This window comes from Rhinopithecus bieti, unplaced genomic scaffold (assembly GCF_001698545.2).
Source record: "Rhinopithecus bieti isolate Rb0 unplaced genomic scaffold, ASM169854v2 scaffold_31787, whole genome shotgun sequence".
NCBI classification, from domain to species: Eukaryota; Metazoa; Chordata; class Mammalia; order Primates; family Cercopithecidae; genus Rhinopithecus; species Rhinopithecus bieti.
The window spans coordinates 5,227,414-5,239,505 of NW_016814655.1; the positions used below are offsets into that span (position 1 = coordinate 5,227,414).

Genomic DNA, 12,092 nt, shown 5'->3' on the forward strand with positions numbered 1-12,092 from the left:
TGTGTTAGCCAGGATGGTCTCGATCTCCTGACCTCGTGATCCGCCCGTCTCGGCCTCCCAAAGTGCTGGGATTACAGGCTTGAGCCACCGCGCCCGGCAATATACTCGCTTTTGTTGTTGTTGTTGTTGTTGTTGTTGAGATGGAGTCTTGATCTGCCACCCAGGCTGGAGTGCAATGGCATGATCTCAGCTCACGGCAATCTCCACCTCCTGGGTTCAAGCAATTCTCCTGCTTCAGCCTCCTGAGTAGCTGGGACTACCGGCGTGCACCACTGCACCTGGCTAATTTTTGTATTTTTAGTAGAGACAGGGTTTCACCATGTTGGCCAGGCTCGTCTTGAACTCCTGACCTCAAGTCATCCACCTGCCTCAGCCTCCCAAAGTGCTGGGATTACAGATGTGAGTCACCATGCCTGGCCCATATAATATACTCTTATTCAATCTTTTTCCTGACAATGACTGCTAAAATCTCTTTTCTCTACACCTCCCCATTTTCCAAATGAAACAGATTAAACTTGAGGTATCAGGCATTCTCAAACAGTTTCTTTTCTACCTAAGTGGCTACTGCTAAGAGACCCAGGCCAGACAGGTGTTAAGTCATAATTCCTCCCAGGTTGGCTTCCAGACTCTGTTTAAATGTTCTCTGCAAACCTCTGGAGGTTAGATGGACTCAACCGTCCTAGCTCAGACTCTGAATTCACAAAGCTGGAGACAGACAGTACCCTACAGGTGTGTTTGTCCAGGATAAACTATATTTAAATAAACTCCTTACACATCCACTTTCTCCTGGCACCTGCTTCTCCCTCTTAAAACTCAAGCACACCGTAACTTGCTGTCCCAGTAAGCTCTGTAAAAAAATATCCTATCCCCCAGAATTATGCTATGCAACCCACCAATGTCTTTGAGAATAGCTAAACTCTGGCCATAACAGCTTTACATGTGAAAGCCAAACAAGCAAATAATAAGCTACAAGCTATTGTTTTTGCTTATTTCTTTGGCTTGTTTCTTAAGGAAAGAGCAGGAATAAGAAAAGATGGCAGCAGATTGCTCTCACTCACGGTCATCCATTCCATGCCTGACAGCATAAAGTAGAGGCTACAAAACGTTAGCTTTGGAATGATCAGCTAGAGTCATTAGTACTGTCAAACCAGTGGCTATGAGGGCAGGAAGTCTGACTGATTGTTTACCATTATAGACCCACTTCCTAAGTACCTAAGAAAAATGCCTGGCACATACCAGATAGTCAATAAATATCGGTTAGAAGCAACTCAATAAGCTAGGTCCTGAAAGAATTCAAATCTTGGGGAATCCCCAAAAGAAAAGGTCTAAGAAACTAGAACAATGTTACAGTTAATACAGGTACCTATACTAGGCCTCAAGACCACCTTAGTCTTACACTGAGAACCCCCAGTCCTGATAACCAAAACTGGACATTAGGTCCTCAGAGCTAAAAAGACCTGGGACTAAATCTCTAAAGGCAAACTCCTCACCACACACCCCCATACGCACATAGACACATGCATACCCTAAGAAGTCCTCCTCAAGCCCTGACCCTGAAGGCTTTAAAGTAAGTCATTAAAAGATGATCCCATAAGAGAAGATTTTGGTTGTAGTACTTTCATTCATTCATTCATTCATTCACTCACTGAAATAGGGTCTTACTCTGTCACTCAGGCTGGAGCACAGTGGTGTAATCATGGCTCACCGTAACCTTGAACTCCTGGGCTCAAGTGATCCTCCCACCTCAGCCTAAGTAGCTGGAACTACAGTTGTGCGCCACCATGCCCAACTAATTTTTTTATTTTTATTTTTGTAGAGATGGGGGGAATCTTGGTATGTTGCCCAGGCTGGTCTTGAACTCCCGGCCTCAAGCAATCCTGCTGTCTTGGCCGCCCAAAGTGCTAGATTACAGATGTGGGTCACTGCATCTAGCCTGGTTGTGATACTTTTAGACTGTTCCTCTCCTGCTTTAAACCAAAAATCTCCTGGAAAAGAATCTCTTTGTAATGATCTAAGTTTAAAGACCAAGGACAAAGACGGACTATATCTGGAGGTAATAACCACAACCAAACACCACAATTCAAAACTGACTATAGCCCTTCCCATAAAGCTATACTGGATAGAGGGAACTAAGGCTTGCAAGGGCTTATCTAGTCTGGGAACAAAGAGATCAAAGACCACAGACCATATGGGCTAGAAGCATTCCTATAAACTGTCTAATCTTGTCAGATCTAAAAACCAAGAGCAATATCAAGTATCCTGATATGTCACTTTCCCTTCCATGCCCCATCCCATGCCACAGATCCTACCACAAGGTCTAGCTGCGAGACTGAGATAACTCCCACATGCAAGAGCCCGAAAAGATTCCTAGAAGGATAAAAGGAAATGTGTCTCTGGAATCTAATGGCAGGGCTTGGTCAGATGTAAGAGAGAGGCAGTGGCCCTTCTGCCCCTAAGGCCAGGACACCCCAGTCCTGCAGGCAGCACAGAGTTAACTACCCACCCGCTTTGAGAAGCACAAAGGTACATCACTGCAACATGCCTAACATTTACATTGCCTCTCTCTGCTCATTAAACAGGTTTTGGTTAAATAATGAACAAACTGTATTACAGACTCCGATGAGAATTCCAAAATTATAAATCAACTGGGAAAGCCCAAAGGGGCAGACAGACAGGGAGGGGGGAGAAGGATAATATTGACTAATATAAAGGGCGCAGCTTGACAGTGGATATTCCTGCCACACCTGATCAAACACACTCCGTGGGGGGAGGGGAAAGAGAGCAAGAGAGGGGAGATAGGACAAGACAGCCTGAAATTTGCATCCGGAAAAGATTAAAACGGATTCTTTGGGGATAGAGAAAATACATAATATATATTACTATAAATGCAAAACTGTACTAAAAGCTAACTCAAATGTCAAAGATTACAGTTTGAATAAATTTAAATATAAAAGCCATGTGCTTCCTTGAGTTAATGAGAGAGACATAAAAGGACAAACTGGGCCAGAAGCTGAACAGAGCCTTATGCTGCCTTTGCTGGGTAATGGGTCCAAAGCACAGCAGTGACTACAGAGACTTCCCTCCACAGCTCTGAGACCTGAGAAAAAACTGGCAAATTCACAACTTCTGCAGCCTACCTTTGCTTCCTTTATAAACTGAGATATGATTCACATACTATAAAATTACCCTTTTCAAGTATACAACTCAGTGATTTCTTGTATATTCACAAAGTTGTGCAACCATCACTACTATCTAATTCTAGAACATTTTCATCACCCCAAAAAGAAACCCTGTAGCCATTAGCAGTCACTCTCCATACCCCTCCCAGCCCCTGGTAACCACACATCTGTTTTAACTCCTTCAGAATAATCTAAAAGGAGTCCTGAGAGGACTTCAAGACCAAATGAGGGCGAGCAGTCAAGTCTCTCTCACTGGTGGTAAGCTAAGGCTTTATCCAAAGTAACAGTATGCAAACTTTGCTCTTGGACACCCTTTTACTTCCAAGAGCAATCCTCTTTTCAAATCTGGTATTATTAGCATATCTTATTACTCTAAATGCTATAGACCTTGTAGTCATCATGAAGTTTGGGCAACTACTGACCGTAAATGTGGTCCAACAACATACATCTGTGAGAATAACTAGTACGGACTTAGCCAACCTTACTGGAGAAAAGGACTTATTTCCTTCACAATAATCAGATGATATTCCTGGAAAAGTAGTGTAGGTAGTGCTTACACACTTTTTTTTTTTTTTGAGACGGAGTCTCACTCTGTCACCCAGGCTGGAGGGCAGTGGCCGGATCTCAGCTCACTGCAAGCTCCACCTCCCAAGTTTACGCCATTCTCCTGCCTCAGCCTCCCAAGTAGCTGGGACTACAGGCGCCCGCCACCTCGCCCAGCTAGTTTTTTGTATTTTTTAGTACAGACGGGGTTTCACCGCGTTAGCCAGGATGGTCTCGATCTCCTGGCCTCGTGATCCACCCATCTCGGCCCCCCAAAGTGCTAGGATTACAGGCTTGAGCCACCGCGCCCAGCCTATACTTTAAAGATTCCTTCTACAAGAAAAGAAAAAAAATCATTTTGGTTTACTGACAATGTCCAGTGAACCACCCATTTCCAACAGTGATAGTCTTACCAATCAAGCCAGCAGAAAGCCTAGAAAAATGCAAACAGAAAGCCTTTGCAAAAAAGAACCACGTCCAAGTCAGGTTCATGAGAAACTAGGTAGAAGTCCTAGAATTCCTGCCATCCCTCCTCCAATCTAAGGGTACACCTTAACTGGTCATATAACACAAGCACATTTCCTTCAGTTTTCTCTCCAAGTTCAAAACCCTTTCCCAGCCTCCTACCATTAATAAGCTTCCAGGAAAGCAGTCCTCCTGACACTGCCAATCAGAAAAATCTGTTTGTTTCCGTAAAGAAACAAGAAATTAGTCATGGGTTGTAGAGTCCAGGACCACAGGGACAGCTGACCCATAAACCTGTTCCCGGGAGCCAGCACTGTGTGTGGGGTCAGAAGCAATATGAAGATCATGAAATGCTCTATTTTAGGTCTACTCTGTCATTTTCTCAGGCAGGTAATATGCTAAAAACCAAGAACAATGTAGCAACTTTGGCAGGCATCATTTCAATATATGCCACAGCTGTCGGCCTTGGAAAACACTACTACCTTCCTTCTCACTCTAGGGGAAAGCTTAGCAACACCCAGAGATATTCCTGGTACCAATGAGAGAACTGGCTCTTGAACACACTCTGGTTTTACTAGTTCCAAGAGCAGATAATCTGGCTGGATTTCTAACCCAACAACATAAGAAAATCAGGCGGCAGACTCAACTTCAATAGCTCTTAAATAGTCTATAATTCCTAGACTGCATCACTCGCCGCAGGTATGGTCTCTGAGGTAAAATCTTGGGACATGTTAGCATGAAGAAAATAAGCATGGGATCTGGATTTGATGGCAGGCAGGAAATGTGGCTCTGTCAGGATAGCAGCACCACCTCAGCTCCTCAAGGTTTGCAGAGTGCCCAAAAGGCCTACAAGGCTACTCCAGAGTGATCTCAGTCATTTTAGGGTATTGCCAGCCACTTATAACAACAATCCTTCACTGTGTATAAGATATTTACCAAGTGTTTCCAATTATATTAACTTGTTTGATCCTCTTAATATCTCTTAAGAAGATAGTACTCTGAATTCAAAACCAAACAAAAGAACTATAAATCTCCATTCATTATATTTCTTTTCTAATTGGGATATGTAAGCTTTATCTGTAAAATTAAAAAAAAAAATCTGTGCAAGTAGCCAACATTCTAAAGCAGTCAAGTACCAGTCGGTACAGGCCATAAAATAAGAACATGCCACCTAGTAGCAGTATTTGCCCTGCTAACTAGTTAACAATTGCCTCCTCTATACTTGATCCTTCTTGGCTAATATTTCCAAAGCTGTTTCAATTGAGTGAAATTTGCTCCTTTGAAGAAAATATGGTTGGGAGGCCAAGGTGGGAGGATCACTTGAGGTCAGAAGTTCGAGACCAGACTGGCCAACACGGTGAAACATGATCTCTACTAAAAATACAAAAATTAGCCAGGCATGGTGGCACATGCCTATAGTCCCAGTTAGGAGGCTGAGGCAGAAGACTTGCTTGAACCCAAGAGGCAGAAGCTGCAGTGAGCCGAGATGGCGCCACTGCACAAAAAGAAAATATGGGCTGGGCGCGGTGGCTCACATCTGTAATCCCAGCACTTTAGGACGCCAAGGCAAGTGGATCATCTGAGGTCAAGAGTCTGAGACCAGCCTGGCCAACATGGTGAAACTCCGTCTCTAGTAAAAACACAAAAATCAGAGAGGTGTGGTGGTGCATGTCTGTAATCCCAGATACTTGGGAGGCTGCAGCATAAAACTCGCTTGAATCTAGGAGATGGAGCTTGCAGTGAGCCGAGATCACACCACTGCACTCCAGCCTGGGCAACAGAGAGACACACTATTTCAAAACAAAACAAAAAAAAAAAGGCCAGGCACGGTGGCTCACGCCTGTAATCCCAGCACTTTAGGAGGCTAAGGCGGGTGGATCACAAGGTCAGGAGATCGAGATCATCCTGGCTAACATGGTGAAATCCCGTCTCTACTAAAAATACATAAAATTAGCCAGGCGAGGTGGCGGGCACCTGTAGTCCCAGCTACTCGGGAGGCTGAGGCAGGAGAATGGTGTGAACCCAGGAGGCAGAGCTTGCAGTGAGCCGAGACTGTGCCACTGCACACTCCAGCCTGGGTGACAGAGCGAGACTCTGTCTCAACTTTAGCCCATGTTTAGGAAAGTAAAAAAAATTTTTCTCCAGATATTCTCCCATATTTCTAATGAAAAGAAGAAATTTTCTTATTTATTGTTTGTTTAATTTGCAGAAGCCTAAACACTATCCAATTACAGTCTGACATATGTCACTAGCAAAAAGCACCCCAGGGTTATACACTGCAGGAGCCCTTTATGGTCAACAAAGGAACACAGCTCTGAAGCTTTCCCTTTCAGCCTGTATCTACATCCCCTTGGTTTTGACACTTTCCTCCTTCCCTGCCAGTGTGTGTGTGTGTGTGTGTGTATATGTATATATGCAAAATAAACACACACACACAAATATAAGGCATTTAATGTGTATATTCTCCTCTAGTCAAATGTACAGAAGCAATATAGAGCAAAGAGCTCTAAACCAGGCATCAGAGGCCTGATTTCTAGTTTTGACTCCACCTCCCAGGATTAGTGTGACCTCAGCTAAATCACTTTAAACCCCTCTGGGCTTCAACTTCTTTCACAAAAAGGGGACAATAGCTGCCATGCCTCCCTCATGGGGTTGTATAAAAGTTCAATTAGGTAATAAATTTGAAAATGGCTTTGAAAAGTTTAAACATATGAATATATTATATAAGGTTATCATGCTTAGGAAAATAAGGGGCAAACAAAGGGACAAATGATTCTGGAACACATGAAGATTGAAAGATCATGAAGACTGAAACCAATGCAATAAACCAGGGATTGGAAAACTGCACCCATGGGCCAAATCTGGCTTGCAGATTCTTTTTTTAAAGAAAATATAGGCCAGGTGCAGTGGCTCACTCCTGTAATCCCAGCACTTTGAGAGGCCGAGGTGGTGGATCACCTGAGGCCAGGAGCTTGAGACCAGCCTGGCCAACATGGTGAAACCCCGTCTCTACTAAAAATACAAAAATTAGGTGGGTGTGGTGGCATGCGCCTATAATCCCAGCTACTTAGGAGGCTGAGACAGGAGACTTGCTTAAACCCAGGAGGCAGAGGTTGCAGTGAGCTGAGTTAACGACACTGCATTCCAGCCTGGGCAACAGAGTGAGGCTCTTCCTCAGAAAAAAAAAAGAAAAAAGAAAATATAGGCCAGGCACAGTGGCTTAAGCCTGGAATCCCAACACTTTGAGAGGCCAAGACAGGAGGATTCCTTGAGCTCAGGCATTTGAAACCAGCCTGGGCAACATAGCAAGACCCTGTCTCTATAAAATAAACAAAAAAGAAAAAATATATTGCTCATTCATTTATGTATTATCTACAGCTGCTTTTGAGCTACAAAGGCAGAATTAAGTAGTTGTGCAGTTGTGCATGGCCCACAAAGCCTATATTATTTACTATAAAGTCCTTTATAGAAAAAGTTTGTCCATCCTTTCAATAAATCAAACACATATTTTTTACCAAAATTAGTAATTCACATACATATGGAGACTTACCAGTTATATTGTTTAAAACCTCTTTTAGATGACCGAAACTATGCAGCAGAGGATCCCGTTCTTCATCCTGTAGGACACATAGATTAAAAGTAAGTCATTATTGGGCCAAAAGAAGAAAAGGAAAATAAAGGACAGATCAAGGGCTCTTTCTCTGAATCCAATCAGAAAATCCTGTAAGTTTTCCTTCTGAGGAAAAGAAAATTAGCCATAGTTCATATTTTTCTGTTCCCTAATCTCTTACTTCATAGAGATACTCTGGGCTTATCCAAAATAGCGAATCCTTAAGTGCTAATCTATATCATCACCATAGCACTCAAGCTACTACAGATTGCCAGGTCCTTTCTATGTGTATTATTCTGTCTTCTCTCCTTTTTCATACCCATTATGTCATCATACATATTCATTTCAACCATTATGTCATCATACATATTCATTTCAAAGATACTCCTGATGCCATTCTCACCTCTAAATCAATATATTTTTATGAAAAAATCTGAGAAATTTCCAAATGCACTTACCAGTTATGTTCATATAAACTCCCAAGATGGCAATTTCTAAACTTGTTTTACAACTGTGCCAAAATTGTTTTATACAATTCTACAAAAAAAATCCTCAAACACATATAACAAAGAAAGCCAACTGTATAACAGGTAAGTTTCTTACTCATCTGATTGGTAAGATATGGCCTACTCTATACATGGAAGTTTGCTGAACCCCCAAGAAGGAGAACCATCACTAAGTCATGTTCTATGTATCAGTAACTACCCTGATTTAAATAAATTTGATAGCTAATTATAGTCCTAAAGAATTAGAAAATAAGGAATCTTTCCGACACTTTTAGGCATACTAAAGAGGTCCCAAGCACAGGACTAGCTTAAGCTGTTTACAAAAATATTTAGAAGAAGAATGTGTCATCTTTTGGGTCCCAGAGAAAAAAAAAGACAGCCTATATATCTGATGCTAGTTGGGATACAAAAAACAAGATATCAAGAACAACTCTGAATTCCTACTATTCTCATTACTAGGAATTTGATTATTCTTTTAACCACGCCAACAGATCCCCTACAAAAACTTGGTGACCAGGCTATTTATCCATTTCCTACTTACCAGTGGTGTATGGGTGCTCCATCGGGCATTTCGTTTGATGGCCCCAACCACAATGTTAATCTCCCCTTGAATGATGTAAATATTCTTATCCACCATCTTGGCAAACCTACCAAAACAGTTAAGATAATAGTCTGGTTAATATTTGGTTACCCAAAGCATACCAAAGCTTAAAAATCAGTACCTGATAAGGTTAGAATTGTGACTTAACTTTTCAGTACTAAGATTTTCAGTACTAAGATTTTCTTTCTTTTTTTTTTTTTTTTTTTTTTTTTTTTTTTTTGAGATGGAGTCTCACTTTGTTGCCCAGGCTGGAGTGCAGTGGCTGAATCTCAGCACACTGCAAGCTCCGCCTCCCCGGTTTACGCCATTCTCCTGCCTCAGCCTCCCAAGTAGCTGGGACTACAGGCGCCCGCCACCTCTCCCGGCTAGTTTTTTGTATTTTTTTTTTTAGTAGAGACGGGGTTTCACCATGTTAGCCAGGATGGTCTTGATCTCCTGACCTCGTGATCCACCCGTCTCGGCCTCCCAAAGTGCTGGGATTACAGGCTTGAGCCACCGCGCCCGGCCCATGTTTTTGTTCTTTTTTGAGGCGGAGTTTCACTCTTATTGCCCAGGCTGGAGTGCAATGGCACAATTTCAGCTTACCACAACCTCTGCCTCCCAGGTTCAAGCAATTCTCCTGCTTCAGCCTCCCGAGTAGCTGGGATTACAGGCATGCGCCACCATATCCAGCTAATTTTGTAGTTTTTTTAGTAGAGACAGGGTTTCTCCGTGTTGGTCAGGCTGGTATCGAACTCCAGACCTCAGGTAATCTGCCCGGCTGGGCCTCCCAAAGTGCTTGGATTACAGACGTGGGCCAGCACAGGCGCCTAGCCAGTACCAAGATTTTCTATACTCATAAAATCTGTTAGCCAGGTGCGGTGGCTCAGGTCTGTAATCCCAGCACTTTGGGAGGCCGAGGCTGGTGGATCACCTGAGGTCGGGAGTTCAAGGTCAGCCTGACCAACATGGAGAAACCCCCTATCCACTAAAAACACAAAAAATTAGCCAGGCAAGGTGACGCATGCTTGTAATCTCAGCTACTCGGGAGGCTGAGGTAGGAGAATTGCTTGAACCCGGGAGACAGAGGTTGTGGTGAGCCAAGATCACACCACTGCACTCCAGCCTGGGCAACAAGAGTGAAACTCCATTTCAAAAAAAAAAAAAATCTGTAATACTAAAATGAGATGAAGTCCATCTTATGTTATGAATCCAACTATCTGGCTCTCCTAGGGGGTCTTTAGAAGTTCAAGGCAGTTCAAGATACAACTCAAAGCAAATCAATCCAGAAAACTTTTCAAAAGCACCTCAACAGTCCTCAGGAAGCATGTCAAATTCTTCAAAGTCAATTGTTCCCAAAGTCCTATGATGCCTTTAAGTACACAGATACAACTATAATGTCAGCCTGTTAAAAACAGTATTTCTGGCCAAACGTGGTAGCCCATGCCTATAATCCTAGCACTTCGGGAGGACGAGGCGGGAGGATTGCTTGAGTACAGGAATTTGAGACCAGCCTGGGCAACATAACAAGATACTCTCTCTCGCTCTCTCCTAAATACATAGCCTTCCCTTTGTTCTTTTTTATCTACTCAATAAAGTAACAGTGAAGATTCAAGTTAAAGAATAGAGTAAAGGTTGTTGGAAGCATAGCGTTGGTTTAGAACCACAATTGCAATGTCACCCTAAAGGCTGCATCCAGGCCAGGTGAAGTGGCTCACACATGCAATCTCAGCACTTCGGGAATCCAAGGCAGGAGAATCAGTTGAGCCCAAGAGTTGAGACCAGCCTGGGCAAACAGTGAGACCCAGTCTCTACCAAAAAAACAAAACTAAAAAATTATCTAGGCATAGTGGCATACACCTGTAGTCCTAGTTACTGGGGAGGCTGAGGCGGGATGATCACTTGAGCTCAGGAGTTCGAGGCTGCAGAGAGCTATGATCCCGCAACTGCACTCCAGCCTGGGTCACAGAGCAAGACACTATCTCTAAAAATATATAAATATAAATATAAACATAAAATATAAATAAGTGACTGCATCCAACTGGCCCAGTCAGTTCCAGAAAACTGGACAGTGACAGTCACAAGACCTTTGAAAAGTTCTGAAAACTCATATTAACTTACAGCAAGAAAGCATTAATATGATATGTAAATATAAAATAAAAGGTCTGTGCTAATATACCCGAACTTATAACCATAATTATCCCTAAAGAAGGTGCTATGAAATCAGGGTGCAATCAGAGGATACTTGAGCCCTACCTGTAATGTTTTTGTCTTTTGGGGTTTTTTTGAGACAGGGTCTCACTCTGTCACCCAGGTTGGAGTCCTGTGGCACTGTCATGCCTCACCGCAGACCTGAACTCTTGGGTTCAAGCAATCCTCCTGCCTTAGCCTCCTGAGTAGCAGGGACTTCAGGCGCACACCACCACACCCAACTAATTTTTGTATTTTTTGTAGAGATGGGGTCTCACTTTGTTGCCCAGGATGGATCTGTAATGTTTCAATTTTTTACAAAAAGGTCAGGCACTGTGGCTCACGCCTGTAATCCCAGCACTTCAGGAGTGCCAAGGCGGGTAGATCACCTGAGCTCCAGACCAGCATGGTCAACACAGTGAAACCTATCTCCACTTAAAATACAAAAACTGGCCAGGCATGGTGGAGAGCGCCTGTAATCCCAGTTTACTCGGGTGGCCGAGGCAGAAGAATTGCTTGAACCTGGGAGGCAGAGATTAAAGTGAGCCGAGATTACACCACTGTACTCCAGCCGGGGCAATGGAGCCAGACTCCATCTCAAAAAGAGAAAAAAAATACTTTCTCTTTTTTCACAAAGAGAAAGTATTACCATACTATCAATATAATTAAACATTAACAATGATAAGAGGTATACAATTTCTGCCCTTGAGGCATTTACACAGTTTAGTGGAATAGATACGAAAACTGAGACACAGCCAGAGATATAGGAAAGAAATGTACCCAGCAAGTAGCTCGATCTGCATATTTTGCATAACATGAGGCCCCCCAGAAAGTGAAAAGCATGAAAACCACCATGATAAAGAAAAAAGAAACTGGTACAAATTTTGTCCAGGGGTCAGGCGCAGTAGCTCACACTTTTAAACCCCAACACTTTGGAAGGCTGAGGTGGGCAGATTGTTTGAGTCCAAGAGTTCGGGACCAGCCTCGGCAACATGGTGAACCCTGTCTCTACAAAAAAT

The 12,092-nt window shown here is 43.0% G+C and overlaps 1 protein-coding gene across 7 annotated transcripts in view; it reads right to left on the reverse strand.

The window, feature by feature from the left end:
- Positions 1 to 12,092, reverse strand: part of GBF1 (golgi brefeldin A resistant guanine nucleotide exchange factor 1) — a 148,403-nt gene that overhangs the window by 124,847 nt on the left and 11,464 nt on the right. For all 7 annotated transcript variants that reach the window (XM_017851715.1, XM_017851713.1, XM_017851714.1 and 4 more), the window contains exons 2-3: positions 8,845 to 8,950; positions 7,738 to 7,804 (exon numbers count right to left, since the gene is read on the reverse strand). In XM_017851715.1, coding sequence (XP_017707204.1) covers positions 7,738 to 7,804; positions 8,845 to 8,940 — 163 coding nt within the window. In that variant the 5' untranslated portion in view covers positions 8,941 to 8,950. The remainder of the gene's footprint in view (positions 1 to 7,737; positions 7,805 to 8,844; positions 8,951 to 12,092) is intronic.